This window comes from Triticum urartu, chromosome 3A (assembly GCF_056163025.1).
Source record: "Triticum urartu cultivar PI428250 chromosome 3A, HENAU_Tu73, whole genome shotgun sequence".
Classification (NCBI taxonomy): Eukaryota; Viridiplantae; Streptophyta; class Magnoliopsida; order Poales; family Poaceae; genus Triticum; species Triticum urartu.
The window spans coordinates 181,124,238-181,146,624 of record NC_141875.1 but is presented as its reverse complement, the minus strand read 5'-3'; the positions used below and the strand labels follow the sequence as shown (position 1 = coordinate 181,146,624).

Below are 22,387 nucleotides of genomic sequence, written 5' to 3'. Positions count from 1 at the left end.
ATGACAATTACATGCCTCTCTCCAAAGACGAGGTGAGCCTCGGCGACGAAGAATTTATCGTGCCTGAGGATCCCGTCGAACAGGAGCGCTTTAAGCGCCGGCTTATTGCGGCAGCAAAAAGCCTGAAGAAAAAGCAACAACAGCTTCAAGCTGAGCAAGATATGCTAGCGGATAGATGGACTGAGGTCATGGCTGCCGAGGAACACAAACTTGAGCGCCCAATCAAAAGTTTCCCAAAGCGCAGGTTGCTACCCCAACTTGAAGAGGAAGCATTAAAGCCTGCGCTTCCAGCGTATGATGCGGCAAACCGGCCACCTCGTGACCGGGACAAAGTGGCATATAAGCCCAAAGTCCAGCCAAGGGATATAGTCCGGCTAAACAGGCCTTGTCGGACCTGCGAGACGTATTGGAAAACAAAGCAGGACACAAAAGATCGATCTTCGCATCACGAGGGCGCGCCCCAACACATGACGACGACCGTCATGCCGGATATACCAAAAGCAAATCCGGCCGGGCCGAACACAGCAGACAAGACTCGTACGAACTGCGTCGTGACATAGCCTGACACAGAGGCACCGCACACCCCCTATGCTTCACTGATGAAGTAATGGATCATGAATTCCTAGAAGGGTTTAAACCCGTGAACATTGAATCATACGGTAGTACTACTAATCCCGCGGTATGGATAGAGGATTTCTTCCTCCACATTCACATGGCCCGCGGGGATCATCTACACGCCATCAAGTATCTCCCATTAAAACTTAAAGGACCGGCTCGGCATTGGCTGAATAGCTTGCCAGCAAACTCCACCGAAAGTTGGGAGAACCTGGCAGACGCATTCCTGGATAACTTCTAGGGCACATATGTGCGACCACCGGATGCTAATGATTTGAGTCACATAACACAACAGCCCGGAGAGTCAGCCAGGAAATTCTGGACCCGGTTCCTAACCAAAAAGAACCAAATCATGGACTGTCCGGATGTCGAAGCCCTAGCGGCCTTTAAACATAACATCCATGATGAGTGGCTCGCCCAACATCTTGGCCAAGAGAAGCCAAAGTGCATGGCAGCCCTCACGACACTCATGACCCGCTTCTGCGCGGGCAAGGATAGATGGTTGGCTCATAGCAACAACACAGCAAGCAACACTGGCAAATCAGAGGCCAGAGATAGCAACGGCAAACCCCGGCGCAACAAACACAAGCACCGCAAACATGGTGAAAGCGCCGAAGACACGGCAGTCAATGCCGGATTTAATAGCTCTAAGTCCGGTCAGCGGAAAGGGCCACTCAAAAATGACAATTCGGGTCCGTCCAGTTTGGACCGCATACTCGACCATCCATGCCAAATTCATGGCAAACCAAGAACACCAGCCAATCATACCAACAGAGAATGTTGGGTCTTCAAACAAGCTGGCAGGTTAGGCGCCAAAAACAAAGATAAGGTGTATCAAAGCGATGATAGCGACGAGGAGCCCAGATCACCGAATAGAGGGCAAAAGAAATCTCTCCAGCAAATCCAAACGATGAATATGGTAAACGCCACCCACACTCCCAACCCGGATCGGATGCACACCCTTAGGGATGTCGACCTAACGAAACCAGTCAGCCCGCAATACAAACTAGGGCCGATCACCTTCAACCAAATGGATCATCCGGTCAACACCAGTCACGACAATCCAGCCTTACTAGTCCTCGACCCAATAATTGCGGGCTCCACCTCACACGAGTCCTTATGGACGGAGACATCAGTCTAAATCTGCTTTACCAGGACATAGTGTGCAAGATGGGCATCGATCATTCGATGATCAAACCCACTAAAGCCACCTTTAGAGGTATTATACCACGTGTGGGGGCCAGCTGTACGGCACCATCGCCCTCGAGGTAGTCTTCGGATCACGAGACAATTACCGTGCCGAAGAGTTAATCTTCAACATCGTCCCCTTTTGCAATGATTATCAGGCACTACTTGGGCGAACTGCGTTCGCTCGATTCAACGCGGTGCCACATTATGCCTACCGTAAACTCAAGATTCCCGGTCCGCGCGGCGTCACCACGGTTAATGGCGAGGCCGAACTCTCCCTCGGTACCATAGAGTACGCCGCCACTTTAAACAGCAGAAGCAATGGAGGGCACCTTTCAGTCAAGTCTTGATTCGACAGCCAAACCCCTGGACACATTCAAAGTAGTCCAAACTACTTCACGGCAGGATAGCCCGGCTCGTCCAAGGCTCAACTAAACATTCTGGCGAAGTCCAGAACATGCCACATATCGTGGCTCAACCGCTCTCCGGCACACAAATATTTCTTACATTTGCTTTGCAGGCTCACCTTTGCGCAGACCGGGACTGGTGACATGGTAATAGCTCGAACGCACTAGGGAATCTTTAGATATTCCTCGTGACGTCCATCCGACTACACTCCGGATCTGCACACAGCTACTTCCTCCCTGGTCCCAGCAGGTTCCACATTCATATTCCCCTTTTTATCACATTACCTGTACTCATACGCATCGACGTATCATTCAAATACAACATGTGGATTTATATGACGCATATTTGCTGTTATTTCTTATTGGAACTCTTTTGTTAAGTGGCATCCGTACACCGTGATATGCCTTTGCCAGGGGCTTCGTTTTACCCATAATACGGCAATAAAGTCCGAACACCTTCACAGAAGTTCGGCACCCCGAACTTATAGCATTATATGCATCAGCTCCGAATCATGTCTTGGGTCAAATGTTGGGTTTGCTCGGCTCCCATGTTTTGCTGCCTTACGTTCCACTATATCGGCTAAGGCGGCACAGGGAGAACTACTACGATTGTGTCCCGGTTCTTCCGGATGAGCACCTCAGTAGAGAAAGCCGAAAACTGACTGTCATGATACGGCGAGAGCTGGTCAGCTGTTCGAGAGGTTGTAAAATCTTTAAGGATTTCTCCCACATAATGCCATAACCAATGCAGCGTGCGATGGATCGTTTCTTCTTCCGATCAGGTGCCTATAGGGCCCCTCATGTGGTCTTCCGAACACCAGGGGCTGCGCCTACCTTCCTAATGCTCCTATGGCTAAGTGAGAATGATAAAGCCCTATAGTCCGATTGCCTGGTTCGCTGTGCTGAACACCTCGTTCAAAGGACCCAAAACTAGGGTAAAGAGTGATCAGGTTTATCCCGAACACCCTCGTATTTCTTACGAGGGGGCAGAAGCCGACGACTGGCCAATTCTCAGGTTTAATATATAAAACGGCTGCACAGGAGGGTAAACTTTTATAATAGGCAATAAATAACAGAAATGACCTTGTTCACACATTACAAAGGACAACATGACTATATTCATGGAAATACAATGTCCTTGGTGCATTGCTCCGCTGCAAGGCAGGATCCTTTCAGGACACTTTCAAAATACAATTCGGGCTTGCGGTACTCCTTTCCCTCTGGCGGTCCCTCGGTCATCAGCTTTTTAGCATCCATCTTCCCCCAGTGCACCTTTGTGCGGGCAAAGGCCATTCATGCACCTTCTATATAGACCGACCGCTTGATGACGTCAAGTCGAGGGCAGGCACTAATAAGTCGCTTCACGAGCCCGAAGTAGCTACCTGGAATCGGCTCGACGAGCCATAGCCGGATAATCAAATCCTTCATGGCTAATTCGGCTGCCTGCAGTTCGATCAGCTGTTTCAGTTGATCGGTAAAAGGCACCGGATAATTCGGTGCCAGATACTGTGACCAGAAGAGCTTATCCACAGTATTCCCCTCTTCGACTCGGTAGAATTGGGCGGCATCCGATATGCTGCGAGGAAGTTCTGCAAATACCCCTGGAGAAATCCAAACTTAAAATTTAAAGCATAATTTTCTCCTCAAATACTTTCTTTACATGGAGGAAGACCTTACCCGCCGTGATCTCCCTCGCCTCTTGGATCTCCTGCAGGGTGCCTTGGGTTTCCCCACAGGCATTGCACACGGCCTGATGAGCCCTGGTGAGTTCGGATTCTTTCTTCGTTAAACTCTTCTCTAGGGTCTCGCATTTTTTCATGGCCTGTTGGAGCTCTCGCTTAGCTTCCACAACCTTGGCCTCATGCTTCTCACGAAGAGCCTGCTCTACGGCTGCCTTTTCCTCGGCCTCGGCAACAGCCTTCTTCAGAGCCTCGACTTCGGTCATCACCCTTGGCACAAATCATGACACATATTCTATCATACTGAAAATTCGTTCACACTGAACGCAAACAAGATTTGTGCATACCTTGTTGATCTTCCAACTGCCTTTTTAACTGGCCAAGCTCCGCTTCGGCCCGCTCCAGACTTTGATTCAGTCCGGAAACCTCTGCGGTATGAGCGGCAGTAGCCGCTACAGACGCCTGCTTACAAAAGAAGAGAGATAGATGTCATCAAATGAGTCTTCCTGCAAAAAATATAGTTGATCCTCTGTCCGGTTCTTTCGTTCACCGGATAGTGTATTAGGGGCTACTATCCATACTATGACACTCTTTGAAACTGTATAAAAGATACCTCAAAACCTCTTATAAGGCCGATACAGGCTTCATTCAGTCCATTTTCAGCGGACTGAATCTTCTCAATCACCGCACCCATAAGGGCATGGTGTTCATCGACGACGGAGGCGCTCTTCAGCGCCGCCAATAAAGCACCCGGCGCCTCTGGTTGGACAGAGGTTGCCGGTGGAATAGGGATGCCCTCTCCAGCCGAGGAAGGCCGCCGGCTTGATTCCGGAGCCGTATGGGTCTCCGAAACTGTGTCCGGCTGGGGGCCGAATTCAAGATGGTCCCCGCCGTCGACTCTTATGGGGATCTTCTCCCCCATGTCTCCGGCCCTTGAAGTTTGACCTCCCGGTGCCGCCTTCACGATTTTCTCCGCCCCTCCTTGGACGGAGTCCCTCTGGAACGAAGCCTCGGTGTTGAACACACATTTGGGGGGAGGGGCCTTCAGAGGCGTCCCGCTCTCCATAGCATCCGAGCTTAGCAAGTCCTCTGTCGAGGACTGTTCAGAACGGGACCCCGTCGGACTACAAAAAATATGGCCCGGGTTAAAATACTATGCCATGATGGGTCCAGACACATGAACGTGTTCGGATTTTATATACTTACGGGTTCACTAGGGGCTGGGCCCTAGGATCCCACGCCGGGCTGCTATCGGCAACGGCAGTGGACTCTTTCGGAAGAAGAGTTTTTCCCCTTTTAAGCGACTCGGCCTCCAAGTGTACGGAGGTCGTCCTCTTCTTTCTTCCCCCATTGGGGATTTGTCTTCCTCCTTCTCCTCGTCCTCTTCGGAGGCAGGACGGGCACGGTGATGAAGGCCGCCCCAGGTATTTTTGGCCCTCTTTTCGGTCTTCTTCTCCGGCACCTTGTAAGGCGTCGGGTCGAGCATCTTCGTCAGAAGTGGGCCGGCCGGTTCTTCGGGCAGCGGGGCCGGACATTGGATCCGCCCCGCCTTCTTCGTCCAGCCCTAGGAGAGTTGTGTAAAACACATTAAGCATTTCCCTTGAGTTATGCGAGTAAAACATATGATAACTAACCGAGCTTGCAAGGCGGGACAGTTGGTACCTGCGGTCCTCGGCCGAGTCCGGCCATGATTTGCCGAGCTTAAAAAGCACCTTCCAGATGTCTTCGTGCGAGGAGCCAAAGAGCTCTCGCAGGGTCTGGTGCTTGGCCGGGTCGAATTGCCATAGATTGCAAGTCCGATATTGACAAGGTAGGATCCGACGGACTAACATCACCCGGACTACATTGACAAGATCGATATTCTTGTCTTCCATATCCTTGACGCGCGTCTGGAGTGCCAAAAGTTCGTTGGGCGAAGACCAGTCCAGGCCCTTCTTGAGACATAAGCCGCAGAGGGGCTCCGGATCGGAACTCGGGAGCAGCGGCCCACTCCACGCTGTGCGGCTCAGTGATGTAAAACCACTCCTGTTGCCACTCCCTGACGGAATCATTGAAGGCACCTGTTGGCCATGTGACGTTGGGCATCTTGCTCACCATAGCGCCCCCGCACTCAGCGTGCTCATCGCCCACTACCTTGGGCTTCACATTAAATATCTTTAGCCATAAGCCGAAGTGTGGCGGGATGTGGAGAAAAGCCTCGCACACGACAATGAATGTCGAGATGTTGAGGAAGGAATTGGGGGATAGATCATGAAATCGATCCCGTAATAATACATGATGCCGCAAACAAATGGGTGGAGGGGAAACCCTAGCCTGCGGATAAAATGAAGAAGGAATGCGACCCTTTCATGGGGTTCCAAGGTAGGGACGATCTGTCCCGCCGTTGAGAGATGGTGGCCGATTTTCTGGGCTAGATACCCGGCCTCCCGAAGTTTCTTGATGTCCTTCTTCTGGACGGTAGAGGCCATCCACTTGCCTCCTGCTCCGGACATATTTGGAGTGGTTCTTCGGAGAAAATGCGAACTTGGGCACCGGAGCTTGAGTGCGCAAGAATGGATGGGCAGAAAAGGAGAGGGCGTGGTTGAAAAAGAGGAGTCCTTGTCCCTTTATAAGGGTGGTAAAAACTGTGTGCCTCCCCACTTTCCTGATAAACTCGCTTATTCCCCAAACGTTGGGATTGATGGCGCGGTTGGGTTACCCACGCCCGTATTGATGAGGATTCCGTGATAAGGCGACACGATCTCTGCTTCGACAAGACGTGCCAAGAAAACCGCCTCGCAATATGTGTAGTGGCTGGTTGATAAAAAACGGTTCGAATAATAACCGGGGCCATGGCGTGATGTCACGTTATGAAAAGTTGTCAGCAGATTAGATTTGTGGAAATATTATACTCTCTACGATGGTATGTGGAATTTGTTTTGCAGAGCCGGACACTATCCTTGTGTTCAAAATATTCTATGGAGTATTCGGAGGAGGAACCCGCCTTGCATATTCGGAGGAGGAACCCGCCTTGCAATGCCGAAGACAATCTGCGCGCCGGACTCATCGTCATTGAAGCCTGGTTCAGGGGCTACTGAGGGATTCCTGGATTAGGGGTCCTCGGAAAGCTGGACTATATCCCTTGGCCGGACTGTTGGACTATGAAGATACAAGATTGAAGACTTGGTCCTGTGTCCGGGTGGGACTCTCCTTTGCGTGGAAGGCAAGCTTGGCGATTCGGATATGTAGATCTCCTCCCTTGTAAGCGACTCTGTGTAACCCTAGCCCCTCCGGTGTCTATATAAACCGGAGGGTTTTAGTCCGTAGGACAACAACAATCATACCATAGGCTAGCTTCTAGGGTTTAGCCTCTCCGATCTCGTGGTAGATCAAGTCTTGTAATACTCATATCATCAAGATCAATCAAGCAGGAAGTAGGGTATTACCTCCATTGAGAGGGCCCGAACCTGGGTAAACGTTGTGTCCCCCGCCTCCTGTTACCATCTGCCTTAGACGCACAGTTCGGGACCCCCTACCCGAGATCCGCCGGTTTTGACACCGACACCATCTAGCTAATAACTATGGACCCGAAGATTTGAAGTAAACTACTCACACTTCATCGAAGAGGCAATGGTGTTGGTGTAGAAGCCCTCCGTGATCGATGCTCCCTCCGGCGGAGCTCCGGAAAAGGCCCCAAGATGGGATCTCACGGATACAAAAAGTTACGGCCTTCTTTTTTTGGGCCTTCTTTTTTTATTTGGCCTTTCTTTTTTGGGGACAATACTCTATGAATGATGATCATCACACTTCTATTTATTTACAACTCAATGATTACAACTCGATACTAGAAAAAAGTATGACTCTATATGAATGCCTCCGACAGTATACCTGGATAGCAATGATGCATGAGTGACTTGTACGAAAGAATTATGAACGATGGCTTTGCCACAACTAAAATGTCAACTACATGATCATGCAAAGCAATATGACAATGATGGAGCGTGTCATAGTAAACGGAACGGTGGAAAGTTGCATGGCACTATATCTCGGAATGGCTATGGAAATGCCATGATAGGTAGGTATGGTGGCTGTTTTAAGGAAGGTATATGGTGGGTGTATGATACCGGCGAAAGGTGTGCGGTATTAGAGAGGCTAGCAATGGTGGAAGGGTGAAAGTGCGTATAATCCATGGACTCAATATTAGTCATAAAGAACTCACATACTTATTGCAAAAATATATTGGTTATCGAAGCAAAGTACTACGAGCATGCTCCTAGGGGGATAGATTGGTTGGAAAAGACCATCGCTCGTCCCTGACCGCCACTCATAAGGAAGAGAATCAATAAATAATTCATGCTCCAACTTCTTTACATAACGGTTCACCATACGTGCATGCTACAGGAATCACAAACTTCAACACAAGAATTTCTCAAATTCACAACTACTCAACTAGCACGACTCTAATATCACCATCTCCATATCTCAAAACAATTATCAAGTATCAAATTTCTCATAGTATTCAACACACTCATAAGATTTTTTTAGTAATCTTGAATGCCTAACATAATTAAAGAAAATTACCATGCTGTTTTGTAGGACTCTCAAAATAATCTAAGTGAAGCATGAGAGAACAATAGTTTCTATAAAACAAATCCACCACCGTGCCCTAAAAGATATAAGTGAAGCACTAGAGCAAAAACTATATAACTCAAAAGATATAAGTGAAGCACACAGAGTATTCTAACAATTTCCGAATCATGTGTGTGTCTCTAAAAAGGTGTGTACAGCAAGGATGATTGTGGAAAACTTACAAATAAAGAGTCCAATAATACAAGACGCTCCAAGCAAAACACATATCATGTGGTAAATAAAAATATAGCTCCAAGTAAAGTTACCGATGGAAGTAGACGAAAGACGGGATGCCTTCCGAGGCATCCCCAAGCTTGGGATTTAGGTATCCTTAGATTATATTGGGGTGCCATGGGAATCCCCAAGCTTAGGCTCTTGCCTCTCCTTGTTCCATAATCCATCAAATCTTTCACCCAAAACTTGAAAACTTCACAACACAAAACTTAAAGTAGAAAATCTCGTGAGTTCCGTTAGCGAAAGAAAACAAAACACCGCTTCAAGGTACTGTAATGAACTCATTATTTATTTATATTGGTGTTAAAACTACTGTATTCCAAATTCTCTATGGTTTATAAACTATTTTACCAGCCATAGATTCATTAAAATAAGCAAACAACACACGAAAAACAGAATCTGTCAAAAACAGAACAGTCTGTAGTAATCTGTAGCTAACGCAAGTTCTGGAACCCCAAAAATTCTAAAATAAATTGCTGGACGTGAGGAATTTATCTATTAATCATCTGCAAAAATAATTAACTAAATAGCACTTTCCAAATAAAAATGGTAGCAATTCTCGTGAGCACTAAAGATTCTGTTTTTTACAGCAAGATTAAAAAGACTTTCCCCAAGTCTTCCCAACGGTTCTACTTGGCACAAACACTAATTAAACACAAAAAAACAACCAAAACAGAGGCTAGATAAATTATTTATTACTAAACAGGAGCAAAAAGCAAGGAATAAAAATAAAATTGGGTTGCCTCCCAACAAGCGCTATCGTTTAACGCCCCTAGCTAGGCATAAAAGCAAGGATAGATCTAGGTGTCTTTAGTTGGTAATTATTTAATGAGAAATCTACCACCCTTAAGAGTTTCTTTCCTTTTATCAATTATTAAACTTCTAGGCACAAAATTGAAACAATCATTAGTAGCAAACGGTTCCTTAATGATAGCAAAAAGATTGGGATGAATACTTATAGATTTGAGATCCGCAGTTTCCTTGCTAGAGGATTCACCCTTATTTTTAGGAACATACATAAGCTTGGAAATTTTAGTTGGAGGACTTAGAGTATTCTTTACGGAAGAAAAGGCGGTTCCCAAGTTGGTAATGATACCCTCAAGTATATCGATTCTAGTGGAATCCTGATTTATTCTTTCATTAACTATGGGTTCCTTCTCCTTAATATTTTTCAAAGTGACTCCTACTTTAGATCCATATTGAGTAATTTGGTTGTGGATCTTTTTATCCAAATTTTCAATTAACTCTATGGTAGCAACTTTATTTTCAATAATTTCAAGTTTTTGCATTACATGCTCCAAAGTTAACATAGTTCCATTAACCAAAAGAGGGGGTGAGCCAAACAAATCTATCATAGCATTATAGGAATCATAAGTGTGGCTACCCAAGAAATTACCCCCGGTAATGGTATCAAGGACATATCTGTGCCAAGGAGTAGTGCCTACATAAAAATTGCGGAGAAGAACAGAAGTAGATTGCTTTCTGGTAGATCTATTTTGAGCATTGCAAATTCTGTACCAAGCGTCTTTTAGATTTTCTCCTTCCCTTTCCTTAAAATTAAGAACTTCATGTTCGGGAGACAACAGAGAAGATAGGGGACTAGCCATAACGACAAGCAAGCAATCCAACACACAAGCAAACAAGAGACGGGCAAAAAGAGGCAAATAGAGAAAGAGGAGGAGGACGGAGAGAGGGGCGAATAAAACGGCAAGGGTGAAGTGGGGGAGAGGAAAAAGAGAGGCAAATGGAAAATAATGTAATGCGGGAGATAAGGGTTTGTGATGGGTACTTGGTATATTGACTTCTGCGTAGACTCCCGGCAACGGCGCCAGAAATCCTTCTTGCTACCTCTTGAGCACTGCGTTGGTTTTCCCTTGAAGAGGAAAGGGTGATGCAGCAAAGTAGCATAAGTATTTCCCTCAGTTTTTGAGAACCAAGGTATCAATCCAGTAGGAGGCCACGCACGAGTCCCTCGCACCTAAAAAACAAATAAAATCCTCGCAACCAACGCAATAAAGGGGTTGCCAATCCCTTCACGGTCACTTACGAAAGTGAGATTTGATAGATATGATAAGATAATATTTTTGGTATTTTTATGATAAAGATGCAAAGTAAAGAAAGCAAAATAAACGGAAAAGGAAATAGCTTGTTGATGGAAGATTAATATGATGGAAAATAGACCCGGGGGCCATAGGATTCACTAGTGGCTTCTCTCGAGAGCATAAGTATTACGGTGGATAAACAAATTACTGTTGAGCAATTGACATAATTGAGCATAGTTATGAGAATATCTAGGTATGATCATGTATATGGGCATCACGTCTGAGACAAGTAGACCGACTCCTGCCTGCATCTACTACTATTACTCTGCACATCGACCGCTATCCAGCATGCATCTAGAGTATTAAGTTCAAAAGAACAGAGTAATGCTTTAAGCAAGATGACATGATGTAGAGGGATAAACTCATGCAATATGAAATAAACCCCATCTTGTTATCCTCGATGGCAACAATACAATATGTGTCTTGCTGCCCCTACTGTCACTGGGAAAGGACACCGCAAGATTGAACCCAAAGCTAAGCACTTCTCCCATTGCAAGAAAGATCAATCTAGTAGGCCAAACCAAACTGATAATTCGAAGAGACTTGCAAAGATAACCAATCATACATAAAAGAATTCACACAAGATTCAAATATTCTTCATAGATAAACTTGATGATAAACCCACAATTCATCGGTCTCAACAAACACATCGTAAAAGAAGATTACGTCGAATAAATCTCCACAATAAAGGGGGAGAACTTTGTATTGAGATCCGAAAAGAGAGAAGAAGCCATCTAGCTAAAACTATGGACCCGAAGGTCTGAAGTAAACTACTCACACTTCATCGGAGAGGCTATGGTGTTGATGTAGAAGCCCTCCGTGATCGATGCCCCCTCCGACGGAGCTCCGGAAAAGGCCCCAAGATGGGATCTCACGGATACAGAAAGTTACGGCGGTGGAATTAGGGTTTTGGCTCCGTATCTGGTAGTTTGGGGGTACGTAGGTATATATAGGAGGAAGGAGTACGTCGGTGGAGCACTGTGGGCCCCATGAGGGTGGAGGGCGCGCCTGGGGGGTTGCTTTCTTGACGTAGGGTCCAAGTTCTCTGGATCACATTCATTCTGAAAATCACGTTCCCGAAGGTTTCATTCCGTTTGATATTCTTTTTCTGCGAAACTCTGAAATAGGCAAAAAACAGCAATTCTGGGCTGGGCCTCCGGTTAATAGGTTAGTCTCAAAAAATAATATAAAAGTGTATAATAAAGCCCAATAATGTCCAAAACAGGATATAATATAGCATGGAATAATCAAAAATTATAGATACGTTGGAGACGTATCACCCCTCTGCCTGCCACTCCGGCAGCCGGTGGCGGGGAGGGGAATCCCGGTGCCTCCGCCCCGGTTAGTAGTTTAGGTTAGGGTTTTTTAGTCCTCACAGGTGCGGCGCTCGGATAGATGGCGGCGCTTCTTCTTCGAGTTTGTCTTCCGGGCTCCAATTCTCCTTGAGTTTGTTCATCTGGACATAGTCGGCGGAGCTCCGGCGTGGATTCCTGCCATCCCCTTGGACGGTGAGGTTAGGGTTTCTCGTCATGTGGCGAGATTTGGTGTCAGGTGTTTCAGATCTATTCAGGGGTTCAACGACGGTGACTGCAGCTCCAGGGTGCTGGTCCTTAGGGGCACTTGCACGAAGAATTTCCGGTTGTCATCGACAAGCACTAGTAGAAAACAGGACTTTGGTCCAAGCTCAATCTACACATTAGTCCCGGTTCGAGCGGCTAGGGCGCTGGGCACGCATTAGTCCCGGTTCAAATGGGACCTTTAGTCCCGATTTGAGCCAAGAACCGGGACTAAAGGTAGACCTTTAGTCCCGGTTGGAGCCACGAACCGGGACTAAAGGGGTTTTGAAATTTGTTTTTTGTTTTTCCATTTGTTTTTTGTGTTTAGTTTCTATTTTAAATTGCTTATATCGTTTAGGATATTTAATGTTTTTGAGTGATTCTTTTTGCATTAGATTCAAAATTTTGTCTAGTTTCTGTTTGTGCCATTAGTTTTTAAATTTGAATGATTTAAATATGAATTTGTTCAAATTTGCTTCAAACCCTAATTTGCAAATAATTTGAGTTTACAAATAGTTTTTAATTTAATTCTTTTTGCTCCTAGTCACATGTTAGATTGTTGTCACAATAAGATTTATTTGGTTATTTTTGAATAGTTTATATTACAATTTTAATTAAAATAGTATTGTTTTGCTTATATAGTTGTTTTAGTCCTTTAATTGTTGTTTCCAATTATTTTTAGAATGCGACTCTGGCTTGGTTAACCTTAGTTGTGATTCTGATTGAGACGGTGCTAGCAGATGTAGTCGACAGTAGGATTGGATGGACACCATGTTGTAGTATTCTTCTGTTGGACACCATCAAACTCTAACCACCCTATTGCCATTTCAGTTTTGAAAAAAATAAGAAAATGATAAAAACATCAAAAAATAAAATCCTTCGAGATGTAGTTATGTTACTACATCTACTATTTAGGAAAATTTAAAATCATAAATTTCGACATGTTTTGCAAAAAAGTGTTATGAAAAAGTAAAGCGGCTACAACTTTTGCATACGATGTCGAAAAAAATGTATAATATATCAAAATGTTCAGCACGAAAATCTGGTTCCGATTTTGACCGCCGTAGGCCATTTTGCAAATTTTTAGAATCCTCAAATTCTGAAAACAAAAAAGTTATCCTCAAATTTGTGTTTTTTGAATTTTTGGTCAAACTATGGTCAAACTACTTATTCAAGAAATATTAGTGTTACTAATTAATTGTTGTTTTTTAAATATTAGTTACAAACTCAAATGATGCTTCATGCTCAAGTTCAACTCCTAAGGGTAAATAGGATTGACAGCTTACTATTGTCAGGAAAACAACAAGTGCAGACTTGGAAACTAGGGAGAATAGAACTCGAAAGTTAAGCATGCTTAGGCTGGGATAGTGAGAGGATGGTGACCAGCTGGGAAGTTAGACGATTTGGAATGAGTGATACATACTTGAGCAGTGATGAGGGCCACGTGGAGATCCTTTAGTCCCAATTCCAGAACCGGGACTAAAGGCCCTTTGGAACCGGGACTAAAGGCCCATTTTCTACTAGTGAAGGTCAAGCCGGTTCCGATAGGAAGGCGGCGACAGCAGCCCATTGGCGGCTCATTCTGACGGCGGTAGTGATCGTTTAGTGGTCTCGGAATCTTGATGTAATTTTTCTTATATTTGAGGTGCTTTGCCCTTCCGGTGAACTTTGATGATAGATTTGAATCATTTTCGCAAAAATTTACATGTTCCTAGTTTGTTATATGTGATTTGTGATGTCGGTAATCTTGTGAATCTGTATCAAGTTTAACCATAAACTGCCTACTTTCAGCCTCCATGCAGAAAATCATTCGTGTCACATCTCGTGTGTTTTTTTTCCGGCAGGTTCAACTGAACCTTTTAGGGTGTGTTTAGGGCACATCTAGATGTGCTTTAGTTATTGCACATCTAAGTGAGTGAATCAAGCATAAAGAGAAAGGAAAAAAGAGAAAGAAAATCAGTTTTGCTAAAGCATATCTAGATGTGCCATAAGTATTGCACATCTAAGTCATATGTCATTGATCTTACATTGAGATTCGTGTAAATATTTTTTTTCTCTTTTTTCTTTTTCTCTTTATACTTGATTCACTCACTTAGATGTGCAATAAATAGAGCACATCTAGATATGCCCTAGACACACCCAAAGAAAATATTCACACGAATCTCAATGTAAGATCAATGACATATGACTTAGATGTGTAATACTTATGGCACATCTAGATGTGCTTTAGCAAAACTGAACCTTTTACCTCTGTAGTTTGCGGTTTCATGAACGAGATCGGGTTACGTTCCTCTAAGCGAAAATGATCTAATGTTCACGGCTTAGGTATATTTGGTATGACCCGTGTATGATGTGTGCGTGACATGGCTAGACAAGCAATTGGGTCCTTTGGACTCAATATTCTCGGCATGATTCAGGTATTCTTTGCTTGTTTCGTGGAAAGAAAATACCGTACAAGAAACTACCTTTTCCCCGGAAGGCGCGTTGAACAAGAGACAGGGACGACTAGCGCCCGTTTGGTGTACAGATTATGCATCTAGCTGGATCCAGTTACAGCCTCGTATTAGCGAAGGTCCGTTTGTAGAATATATAAATTAGGTCATGCACGTATATGCGCATGCAAAGTTTAGATAAGCTATCCCTTAGATAAGCTGTAGCTCTTCAGGCTGGGCGAGGCCATGCAAACATCACTTTCTGTCTGAGAAGCCAATTTAGCAGCTCTTATATTTCTTTTTGCATGGATATGCTAACACCACCGAATGCTTAGTTTTTCTTACCTAATTATTATCACATCTAGTGCCGCTTGTTTGGTCACTCCACGGCGTGACGTGGCCACCAACTGACTAGCTGATCTTTTAGCACAGTCGGCATCCGCCGTGCAGCCTCGGACTTGATCCACCTGTCATTAAGCATCGACGTGACTGGAAAGATCATATATACATGCACTATAGTTTGATGAGACGACAGATATTGCTCGGCTCAATTGGCTGAGGCACCCTGAAAAGGAGAGGAAGCTCGCCAGCTTGCCGAAATGAGCTGGCTAATTTTTTTACCGGATGTCCGAGTGACCGACAATCAGAGAGACCCATTGCACGTACACGATCGCAGGATCGACCGGGAGCGAGAGTGGCAATGGTCCAACCATTCTAGTCCAATCCTTTCTTCCTATTATCTCTCTCGTTGCAAAAGGGCAGGCAGAGGCATTATCACGCGCGATATTGCCAGCGGGGTACAAGCCCACCGGTCGCCCTAAAGTAGTCTTGCGTGGCGTCGGGGCGACCTAATTATCAAATCGGGAATGACCATAAACGAACCAGCCCATCTTGCTTTCAAAAAAGAAAAAGAAAAAACAACCAGCCCATCCAGTTCGACCATGCGCGGCGAATAAGCCATCGGCCTGTGCACACCCATATCCTCCGGTCAGTGCATGCAGCAGCAGCTTGCACGGCCGCACCGACGCTACCAGATGAGGAGGCAGCGCACACGCCTACTTTGCGCCACATACATTGTGGCCTGCTGCACAGATAGATTTCGGATCCTCCCGCACGGACTCCATACTAGGAAGAATTGCAGAATAATTAAGCGCCTATATGACTTGGTTGCGATCCAAGTCAATTCCACCGTGATCGTTACTTGCCACCCCTCCTCGTCTCCCCTCTCTGCCCGTTGACCTGATGTGTTGCACCGTAAGACAACCGACCGGATCTTCATTAGGTACCATTTTTTTATTACTCCATTCGATATTTTGTACTAAACCAGCGACAAATAACATGAATCAGAGGGAGTGGTATTATATTTTTGGTTACTAAAGACTTCATCCTATGTTTGGAAAAAAATTTAATGTTGCATATGTCTTGTCAAACCAGTCGCGGAGCTAGCAGAAGATCTCGGTGTGTGTGTGTGTGGGGGGGGGGGACTAGAAATATGCATCTTTGGGGGGTGGGAGGGGGGAAATGACTAAACTTTTCTTAATGTAACCCTCTAAATTTTCTCCCCTTCAGTAATTAGGCTACGACTGGGGGCAGTGGCACCCCCAGAACTGCACGAAACTCCGCCGCTGCGTCAACCTATCATCGGTGGTGTTAAACTTTTGTTTTGGAATCATATTACTAAGAAAATGTACTTATCAACTTATATACTAAATGTGATACTTGTTGTCTATAACACCGAGGTACAAGTATTTTCAGTGATTTGGATAACAGAATGTTTGATTATATTAGTATTGGATTTGTATGCTGAGAAAAAATAACATCAATGATATCCAATCCAACATGGCAGAAAAGAATTTCTTCACAACCTACCTAGGCCCAAAAAACTAAGTGAACATTAGCGGCAAATGTATTTCAAACAAAACCTATTATGAAATAGTATGTATCTATATAGGACCGGACTTAGAGTTTTCACCCAGGTATAACAAACTAGGATCTGACTTAGAGTGGAGTCCGTGTGGGAGCATCTGAAATCTATCTGTGCAGCTCCAGGGTGAAAACTCGTCGGATCCTAGTATGTTATACCTGTCAATGATGATATTTTTGCATCGTTAACTTGTTGAAGGCATTGCTCTTGCTCGTATTCTATCTTCATGGTGAAATCCTAGGATTTGCTCGTTGGTGGTTGGAACCGCCGGAGGAGTTGCTACTGAACAACCTTTCTCAATGTCCTTGTGATGTCAAAAGATGATTGGTGCGAATATAGTTGTTGTTGTAGTTTATCAATTAATGTTTTGATCGCTTTGGAATTTCTTTTTCCTTTTCTTTTTTCTCTATCTAGGCGTAGCTTCGGTCTTGTATGATTTATTATTTGGTTGCCTAATTTATTGTGCGTGCACGCGTTGGTGTTGGTTTTGTGCATTTTAATCATGCAGAGGCCGGGTATATGCTCATTGTGTTTCTATCCCGTGATGTTTCATTTTGAGTTAATAAAATCCATGATGTGTCAAAAAAATATTCCCTCCATTTTTGTTTATATAGAGCTCAATTCAAAAATCTCACCAACCAAGTTAGGTGCTAAGTGGTGGGAATAATTTTATAGTTTGCAAAAGTACTTAATTAGCGGGCTCGTTTTCCACAAGAAATTGTGTTTACCAATGTATTAATCGCAATGCATGCATGCGTGGCCAATAAATGACCAAAAGTTTTTCATGCATCGTTGAGCTTTCTCTTAATCCTTGTATCCAACGATTTAATGCACATTAAAATCTAAACATGGGAATGAGAGCAATAAAATTAAGACTTGCATCGGACTGGTAGTGCTCCATACCCGGCAGGCGTCCTGGTTGGGACCTCAGGTCTTAGATGTTTAGGTTTGGCTGCGATGTCTGTTTGGTATTAGGCTCAGGCTATCAGCGCCTCTTCATTAATTGGATAGGTGTAACGACAGTTGTTGCTTAGACGGTGGCTTTAGTCTTACTGTTGTATGACTTTGTAAGGTCTTGTGAGAATAATTAATAAAGTGACCGCATGCATCGCCTAGATGCAGAGGCGGGGGGCCTCCTCCTTTTTAAAAAAATAAAATAAAATTGAGACTTAGAAACCAAATTCTCGGAGACAATCCCTATAAACGAGAAAGAAGGGGGGGGGGGGTATATATCAATATAAAAGGTACAAGTTCGCAGGATTTAGTTAATATGAACCATCCATCTAATTCTGATCCAACGGCTATCAATTAAGGTGAACACTTGCAAAGTATATGTCTTTAATTGGCTAGTTGTCATGCATGATACTAGATATGATACTTCTATTACGGGCAGCTTGAGCTAGGGAAAGTCTCACCATCTCCTCCTTAGTTCATAAACCCTCACAATAGTAGTTTCGTCTCATTGACAGAGAATTTCCGAATAAAAATAATATGTTAATTACGATTCTCTAAAACCATTATGTTATATCAAACATGAACATGGAACCTCTTCAATGGTCTCATGCATTCTGAGTATCTTCCATTTTTGAATATGGGTACTCGATCCCACTATCATGATTTGCAAGGCTAGTAGTATTTTAATAAAATTTTGACCATTAATTTTTCCAAAATAAATATTAGTTATATGTCATAAAAAATATGTCATTAGATTCACGTCCAAGAGAAGCAGTCGTCGGTACTTTGGTGCGATAACATTGGTGCAATGTATTTGTCTTCAAATCCAGTCTTTCATGCTCACACCAAACATATCGAAGTTGATTATCACTTTGTCAGAGAACGTGTTGCCCAGAAACTGCTTCTTATCAAGTTTATCTCCTCCAAAGATCAACTTGTTGACATCTTCACGAAGTCACTGCCTCTTCCTCAGTTTGAAGGCTGTAGGCGCAATCTCAACCTAATGAATTCTTCTAAGCACGGTTAAGATTGAGGGAGGGTGTTAGACTCTGTATATACTGAGCCCCACGTGTAATTGTACTGTACATTATATGTACCTCTCTATATAATGAAAAGGCCACCCCACATTGGAGATGTACCACAAACCCTAAAACCCTTGTCTAATAGTCTCATTGGCAGAGAAATTCCGAATGAAAATAATTTGTTAATTACAATTCTCTAAATACATTACGTTATATCAAACATGAACATGGAACCTCTTCAATGGGCTAATGCATTCTAAGTACCTTCCATATTTTGAATATGGGTACTCGATCCCACTATCATGACTTGCAAGGTTTGTAGCATTTTAATAAAATTTTGACCATTAATTTTGGCAAAATAAATATTAGTTATATGTCATAAAAAAAATATGTCATTAGATTCACGTCCAAGAGTAGTTTCCAGTCAGTGACATAATTTCTGTTGCCATTTTGTACTTGCATTTGATCTCGGTGACTTGGGCATTTCTGAATAAAGTTTCAGTGAATACATCGAATCATGCAAAGGATGGAAGAATGAATAATGATGTTTCTATCATCTGAAAGGTGTACAAGTACAGAAAGGCATGGTACCCTACAGAAAGCCACTCAGTACCTATCTCGCAAATCAGAGCCAGCATTAGCCAAGAATACTTTCCCAAAATGTGAATTCTCAGATGCACCGCAGAAGTACCAGCATAGCATTTTTTATCACATCACACAGCCCAAGTGCCCAGCCTTGTATAAGATGAAAAACCAATGGCTCGAAAAGAAAAGCAAGAACCGCCGCCCTCGGTTACTGCCTAACCCACATGTTACCTAGACCTCAACGCTTGAGACTGTCAGACTGCAGGCCGGTCACACTCCTCATCGCCTTACCTTGCTAGCCCCCCTATAAATACCGAGCTCCCCTACAATGCAAAGCAAACCACATTCTCCTTCCCCCCTTCCATCGATCGATCGATCCATCACGATGGAAACCAGCTCCGATTCCCTTAAACCCTTGGGCCCCAAGGGCGCCGGGCTGGCTGAAGCTGGCGACGGCGGCACCATGTTGAAAGCGTCGACGGCGCCTAACAAGCCTCCGCGGCCGGTGGCTTCCCGGTTCGCGATGCTGACGCGGTTCCACGCCGGATACTTCCGCATCAGCCTGGCGCTGAGCGGGCAGGCGCTGCTGTGGCGCACACTGAGCGACAGGTCCACGGACCCGAGCGCGCTGCATCCCTTGGTGCAGTCCCTGCCGTCGGCGGCGTTCGTGCTGCTCTGGTCGCTGGCGCTGCTCACCCTGTTCGCGCTGTGCGTGCTCTACGTGGCGCGCTGCGTGGTCCGGCTCCCCGCCGTGCGCGCCGAGTTCCGGCACCACGTCGGCATGAACTACCTGTTCGCGCCCTGGATCTCGTGGCTGCTGCTGCTGCAGGCCACGCCGTTCCTGCGCCCGGACGCGCCGTCCTACCACATGCTGTGGTGGGCCTTCTCGCTGCCCATCCTTGTCCTGGACGTCAAGGTCTACGGCCAGTGGTTCACGCGCGGCAGGAAGTTCCTGTCCATGGTGGCCAACCCGGCCAGCCACATGACGGTGATCGCGAACCTGATGACGGCGAGGGCGGCGGCGAAGATGGGGTGGCACGAGGGCGCCGTGGCCATGTTCGCCGTCGGCGCCGCACACTACCTCGTGCTGTTCGTCACGCTGTACCAGAGGTTCCTCGGCTCCGACTCGCTGCCGGCCATGCTCCGCCCGGTCTTCTTTCTCTTCTTCGCCGCTCCGAGCATGGCGTCCCTCGCCTGGTGCTCCATATCCATGTCCTTCGACACCGGCTGCAAGATGCTCTTCTTCCTCTCCATGTTCCTCTTCGCCTCCCTGGTAATTACGACTAGATCACCTAACATTACGTTATTATTACTGTACCTTTCCTTTCGATCCTCCGGTAAACTCAGCCGCAAGTCTAGAGACGAGTCTATACGAATGAGGCAGTGTTACAAAGACGCGGGAGAAAAAAATGGAAGGAGAGTGCACATCGAGCGTTCCATGCATCCTGTGGGGGACTTTTCTCAGCGTCTCTCCATCCATCGCTTTTGCTTTTGTTAGTACTCCCTCCGTTCGGAATTACTAATCGCAAAAATGAATGTATCTAGATATATTTTAGTTATAGATACATTCATTTTCGAGACAAATATTCCGAACGGAGGGAGTAATTGGTTGGGTAAAATAAAGGCATATATACTCTAGTTTTTTTTAGAGTTTGAGATTGCTAGCCAAGGCCTGCCGCATGTTGTCCGGAAAAAAAGCTCCAACTAGGATCGTGTAGGTCTACAGGACGCCACTAGCTGCCACGCGAACTGCAAACTCGATCGTCTCCTTTTATCTGTACCTCTGTATAATAGGATATATTTCAATGAGCAAAAATAAAATAAAATAAAACCTAGGTTGAGTTGCATGGCCACTCACATCACCAAGCCCCCAATAGATCATACTGGATCACATCAAAGATCATATAGTGCCTACGGACGCATTGCCAACTAATCATGCTATAGCTTGTTAATAACATCTTCTTCTCGTAAAATAATTATTTTAAGAGAGAGAGAGAGACGTAAACATTTTTGTTGTTGTGTCGCATGCAGGTGTCCCGGCCGACGCTGTTCAAGCGGGCGATGCGGCGGTTCAGCGTGGCGTGGTGGGCCTACTCGTTCCCGTTGACGTTGCTGGCGCTGGCGTCGGCGGAGTACGCGCAGGAGGTGAGGGAGCCGGCGGCGAGCGTGCTGATGCTCGCGCTCGCCGTGCTCTCCGTCCTCGTCACCCTCGCGCTCATGGTCTTCACCGCGCTCCGGCCCAACGACCTGCTGCCGCACGACGACCCCTTCTTCGCCGCCACGCTGCCCGCGCGCTAGCTATGTTAGCATGCATGTGCAGACACGCGGATTCTGGTAGCCCGATCATGACGTGCCAGCCCGTTTCATCAGACGTGTACAGATGCACTTTGTACGTACAGCAGGATCGGGACGTACGGCGGTAGACGTCGTCTATACGATGCGTGTGTTGCATATATCTGTGTCAGTGTGTGCGCGTGTACATGTAATGTACGTAATGCCAGTTAGGGGTGGAGACGTGCACGTGGTGTAACGGTATGATTCTTTTTCGCTGTCACGTACCCTGGGGAATCGGGATGATGCCGATCGGGAGTCCCAGGTTCTGAGCGTACGAAATGTGCTTATCCGGTGCGAGGAAAGCTGGACGATCGAGATGCTTGAAACTAATCTCTTGTCCTGTAGTATCTCAGTTCTCAAGCGGTGGTCCTCACGTGGGTAGCTACTTGAGAAGGGGACTGATCGACTTGATAGTCTTAGGACAGCTCATGTGCTTGGTTGATCGTTCATTTGTGTCTCCAAAGTGAGGAGACTCTAGTGAGAGCATTGCCACCCGCTCGCCCCACTCCCGTGTTGCCTCTATTTGGCGACACGGGGACAACTCCCGTGCCGCGACTTCCCACCCCCTCCTTTTCTTCTCCTCGCCGCCGCCTGAGGAGCCTGAACGGGCTTCGGGCGGGAGGGAGGGGGGAGGGGGGTCTCTTTGGAAGGCGCGCGTATGGATCTTGACAATCCGTCGAGTTTCGACAGGCCCGATGCTGGTTTGGCGGGGACGGCCACGAATTCAGTGGACAGGAAGGGGGGGTC

General features: G+C 45.7%; 1 protein-coding gene across 1 annotated transcript; it reads left to right on the top strand.

Moving 5' to 3' along the window:
* Window positions 1–19,634: 19,634 nt before the first annotated feature.
* On the top strand, window positions 19,635–21,970 carry LOC125548205 (S-type anion channel SLAH1). Its single transcript, XM_048711872.2, has 2 exons — window positions 19,635–20,579; window positions 21,338–21,970. Exons 1-2 carry the CDS (start codon window positions 19,635–19,637, stop codon window positions 21,602–21,604), a joined length of 1,212 nt encoding a protein of 403 aa, XP_048567829.2. The 3' UTR covers window positions 21,605–21,970.
* Window positions 21,971–22,387: the final 417 nt, after the last annotated feature.

Excerpts from the sequence above, each read along its gene's own strand:
- LOC125548205 (XM_048711872.2), top strand. The coding sequence starts at position 19,635 with ATGCAAAGCAAACCACATTCTCCTTCCCCCCTTCCATCGATCGATCGA. Across the intron at positions 20,580-21,337 it reads TGTTCCTCTTCGCCTCCCTG|GTGTCCCGGCCGACGCTGTT; the intron begins GTAATTACGACT and ends TGTCGCATGCAG.